Genomic DNA, 5202 nt, shown 5'->3' with positions numbered 1-5202 from the left:
ACTGGCCCAATAGACTAATCCCAGTGCGAACCGATTCATTGGTGTGAGCGTGGAAGATAATCAACAACTATATCCGATCATACAAACCAAAACTTTCTCACCCCCAACATCTCTTGTGTTTCTAGGCCTATAATGGATCATTGGTTCACTCCTTAAGTATGGTCAACGTACCCACAAATGTCACTAACTCTTGTTCATGACGTACAAAGCCACGAAGTCATAAACTACTAATGATTCTCGATCACAACAATGAAATAATAAATGCAACTGATCATGTGCAATAATATCGTGGCATACCAGATAATTAAAATTAAGAATCATAAATCATGAACAACAAATATGTAATTCAGAAAATAATTCATTTTCCAAAATCAACTTCGGGTCTTGTCCACAGTTAATCTCTTCAGTTGGTCTCGCTTTTGTTGCAACTGGACTAATCTGGGGAGTGACAGTGACTTCTATCATCATGGGGTCCATAGGAGTAGAAGGTTGAGGTTCAAGAACTGATGATTGCAAATCAACTTCGGTTCTTGTCCACGGCACAAGTTCACTACTCTCCAGTCGATCAGACGTACCAATGATTATAGTAGTATCAGTTCCAACAACTGGTCCTATAATTCAAATACTTATATGGTTAATCAAGTTAAAATATATATGTATGCATATATGGAGTTTACAGAATAAAGGTCTTACTTTCAGAAGGACCTGCTTCTGTTGGACCGACTCCAACGTTGGATTCCGTGGCTGCACCAGGAGTTTTCCCCGATAGTAAGTCGGAGATATACTCATGGTCGCCTTCAGAGAGATTGAAATCGAGGTGATGTTCATTGAATTCCTCGACCTCTGTTGTATGCGTGGTCTCTCCTCCAACAGATTCGTGCATTGTGACATCTACAAAATGTGTTGAGTCGTAAATGACACATAAATTTAGACGAATTTGCTAAAAAAGACAATTAATTTTACCTTCGTTGGTCGGGGCTGATTCGAGAGCTCCACTACTGGTACCTGCTTCTTTTAATTTGACTAAAAGGAGAGAAAGCGCACAGGTCATTAGAGGAGGCACACGGTCCGACTCATTCATTTCTCGGATTTCTCTTCCGAGAGGAGAAAGATCAGTACCTGTGTCCGCAGCTGATGGATCAACGTCAGGAGTGGGTGGAACGTCAGCTGGTCCTTCTTTCAGAACATCTTGCATTTGCTGGACGAAGCTGGTCTCCTCAGTCTCCATACCTCCAGGAGAAGCAGCTCCAACTCGATATTCTCCCTCTTCTTGACTCTCTACAGAAATTGGAAATGAAATGAGTTCGAGCATTAAAAAAAAATGTAAGAGAGATAAAAATAAATAATTACCTAGTTCATCAGAAGAAACATTACGACCAGAGATATCTTCTACGGCAGAAAGATGAACGCGCGGTTTAGAAGCAGCTTTCTTTTGTTTCTTCGGTGGATGTGCTTCAGGACCTTCGTGACGACGTTTGGTGCGTAATTCAGTTCGAGGAGGAATTTGGGTTTGAGCTTGAGTGGAAGGTCGTGATCTTTGTCGACGAGCAAGAGGCACTTCATCCTCTTCATCCTCTTCGTCCCCACTGAGAATGTCTACCGTCATCCGATTAGGATAGGTCATGACGACCCTCTCTCCCCGTTTTCTCGAAGTAGCTTGTGATTGAGTAGGAGCAACAGATGGGCACACAAGTCCTCTTTCAAAGAAAGAATCAGGAAGACCCGCTCTTTCATCAGAACTTGAGCTAGTCTCACCCGCCTCCTCGGAAGTCTCCGTCTCCTCAGAGTCAAATTCTTCTTCACTACCAACTGAGCGAGCCGGTTCTTTTCCTTTCCTTGATGATTCAGCAGCCTCTTTTCCTCGAGGCGACATCACAGCTTCGCGAGGCAGTTCTGCTGCTTGCCGTGGAGCTATTTCTTCCTCTGAGTCTGATATCCTCCTACGTCGAGTGACAATATTGGTGGCTATCAGCCATTTACAAAAGAGGAAAGTCATCCGTAGAGGCGGCGTCTCTAAGGGGAGATCAAATTCAACATTGGTGCAGCCGGCAATGCTCCAAAACCAAGCTCTCGCCCCGTCGATAAGTCCACCTCGAAAGCTGAGGTGACGATTCGGGTTGCCGATGTATATCTGATCATACCCGAACTGACGGGCGAATCGACATGGAAGATAGGGTTCGATGTGGCAAACATCCCTTATCCTGAACAACAGATATCCAGGTCGAATATTCATCAACCATCTGAAGCACCCGACATCCAAGATGGTACGATTCTGCCTTGGGTCTTCAGCATCCACTAAGGTAGTGTTGTAAGTACCGGAGAACTGAGGGAAGCAAGGAAAAAATTCCCAACATTTGTGAATTTTAAACTGCCTCATTATGTCCGGCTCTCGATGTTTGCTCCATTTGTAATTCTCGAGATTTTGCAACAGAGGGACACTAAGATCTACCGTATCAGGAGCCTCCATTAAATCTGGTCTAAACTGCCTCGTTATGTCCGGCTCTCGATGTTTGCTCCATTTGCAATTCTCGAGATTTTGCAACAGAGGGACACTGAGATCTACCGTATCAGGAGCCTCCATTAAATCTGGTCGATGAAGTACCAACCAGGCCATTAAGTAAGTATAGGGCAGCTCCAGCTTCGGAACGGACAGGCTGGCGGAAGGTTTCTTTTTCTCCTGGGTAAATGCGGAGATTAGTTGCCGCAATCCACTATGAATATCGGCCACCATAGCGGGAAGCAAAGATAATTTGCGACCTGTAGCCAGCTGGACGGCCGGATACAACACTTCCATTGGCATCGCATCTGCGGATTGATGGGGAACTACACATCTCTTTAACCATAAGGCTAGAAAACCTGCCAGCAGAGCAGTAGGGCTAATCGGAACACCAGCTTGCCACAGATAAGAGCGGAACTTAGTGCCGTGCAAAAATCCATCTTCTGAGCGCGAAGTATAAGAATGCGCGTTGGTTTTCTCTAACAAACGGTTAATTTCATCCGTACTCAAGGGAGACAATCCGCACACATCTGCCGAACGGACATCCAGGTTCTTGAAGAGATAATCAGCGAATTGTTTTAAACTGACTTGAGGAGACTTCTTTCTGGCTTTGGGCTCCATCTCGGCCATGGCTATATGATAATGACAGGTCAATTCCCATAGAGTGTCATAGGTCGCAGTCGAGCTATCTTTCATCTTAATCAGCTGATTGGTGGTCGGAAAGAACTCTTGATATGGGACATCGCCCATAGGCAAAGCAGACACTTGCATCATTTCATGCAGTGGTAGTCCAAGTTCCCCGTTCTTGGTAAAGAATGTATTGGTGTCCGGGTTGTAGATCTCGAACAAACAAAGGAAATGACTTACACTGCTCTGCAAGCCATGCATGGTGGCACGAATCGGGACATCCAACCCTAATCCTGCTAATTCTCGCCCAAAACGTTTCAACACATATTGGGTCATCCTGGTCCACCACCACTTGTTCCCAGAATAATGGACCCATCCATAACACCTGAAAGTCTCTCTGGGCAATCTTTTTCCTGCTGCCGCTAACCGGTTCTTCACAGTGTTGGCTTGCACTATCTTTTCGTTCTGAGGAATATTGTCTTGTCCTAAGACACCCGGATGAAGTCCTCTCACATGAGCTCTTTCACTGGAACCTGGAGTTGCTTCCTTTCCAATGAAACCACAATGAATGTGCTCGTGGTTTTCGGTTAATTTCCAGAACATCTCTCGTCCAACTGATAGGTTCCTGAACATTAACAGTGAATGATCCCGAGGGATAAAAGGCAGGTATAAGAATGATGATCCACTCTGGTGCAACCATTGCGCAGGCTGGCAGAAAGCAATCTTCGGATCTTTTACCGAGTCACCAAATAAGAAATCTGGCTTCCTTATGCATTGATTCGAGTCTTGCTCCGAGATCAAGGGCGCATCTGTGATTAATCGTCGTAGAACACGACAACTACCTCGCTGGATTAATTCACTATCACTTCCGTTATAATCAGATTTAAACTGGGGAGAGAATTCAATTAACGGGATCCCCTCGTAATAAGAGTGGGTCACGCTACTCCGGCCAGTAATCACATCAGCAGTAAAGGTGGTAGAAGGAAATCGGACTGATAAAAGAAACATACACATAAATTGTGTAAGTGTAGTCCTAAAATTTTAGAGAAAAGCGATATATCTTACTCTATAAGATATAGTCGTTATCTCACAACAGGTGTGACGATTTCCCACCTACCACATGTACAAAGGAGATATGCGGGCATTATAACGGCATACCAGAACCTTTCAATACATGTAGGAGGATATGAAATCGCCCCTGTGTATTATGAAGTGTGTTTTGTCAAAGCAAAACAAACACTTTTAAGCGTCGATCCCCTCAAAGGAGGATACCGGCTCTTCTCGAAGGTACCTCAAAGGATACAAACGAGGATCTGCAAGCAAAAATAGGAACATACATATGGAATGGACGAAATACAATATTTAAATTCGTGAAAAGGTGAAAGAAATATACCTCCACGTGAGGGTGCAGCAGGGGCAGCCTCCTCAGGGCTCTGAACAGTCGGTCGGATTCCCTTCCCTCGAGCTCTACGTGGCGACATGATGATTATGTGATCTACATTGAAATCCAAGAGGAAGGTTAAGATTTTGAACATGAAATCGACAAAAAAAAAAGGACAAATACAACCGAAATGATGCATGCACAGTCACAGTTGAAGGAGAATCAAAATTTTGGAGAAAAGGGGAAGAACAAACCTTTGAAATCTGAGTGAAATCTTCCCAAACAAGAGCACCTCCCAAGTCAGCATAGGAGCTTAGTATTTATCATTCTGTCCATAATAATCGGGTTATCCCTAAGAATATTATATTTAACATTCTTCCAGGAACTTCCCATTACATGAATTATCGACCCCCAGCTTTCTTTGTAAAACTGGGTATAACGAGGAGTACGTTAACCTCAGTCATATGTTCGGGTTATCCTTAAGAATATAGGATTCTCCAGGAACTTCCCGTTAAGGAAAGGAAATAGTTTAGACTCATATACCTTTTGGAGTATCGAGGAGCGAGACAGAAAACACTGTCTCGCCCAGCGAGACAGAAAACTCTGTCTCGCCGAGCGAGACAGTAAACTTTTCTGTTTTGCACTATGGAACAGTGGACTACTCCAATGGGTACACGAGTCTAAACTGTATTCCCAC

General features: G+C 44.1%; 1 protein-coding gene across 1 annotated transcript; it reads right to left on the bottom strand.

Moving 5' to 3' along the window:
* LOC109847926 lies at positions 666 to 4605 on the bottom strand. The gene is made up of 5 exons (XM_020417158.1): positions 4518 to 4605; positions 2487 to 4116; positions 1351 to 2372; positions 964 to 1278; positions 666 to 891 (listed from the first exon to the last, which is right to left on the bottom strand). Exons 1-5 carry the CDS (start codon positions 4603 to 4605, stop codon positions 674 to 676), a joined length of 3273 nt encoding a protein of 1090 aa, XP_020272747.1. The 3' UTR covers positions 666 to 673.

The sequence above is a fragment of the Asparagus officinalis genome, chromosome 7 (genome assembly GCF_001876935.1).
Source record: "Asparagus officinalis chromosome 7, Aspof.V1, whole genome shotgun sequence".
NCBI classification, from domain to species: Eukaryota; Viridiplantae; Streptophyta; class Magnoliopsida; order Asparagales; family Asparagaceae; genus Asparagus; species Asparagus officinalis.
The sequence above is the reverse complement of the archived record's forward strand: the minus strand, read 5'-3'. Positions and strand labels throughout refer to the sequence as shown.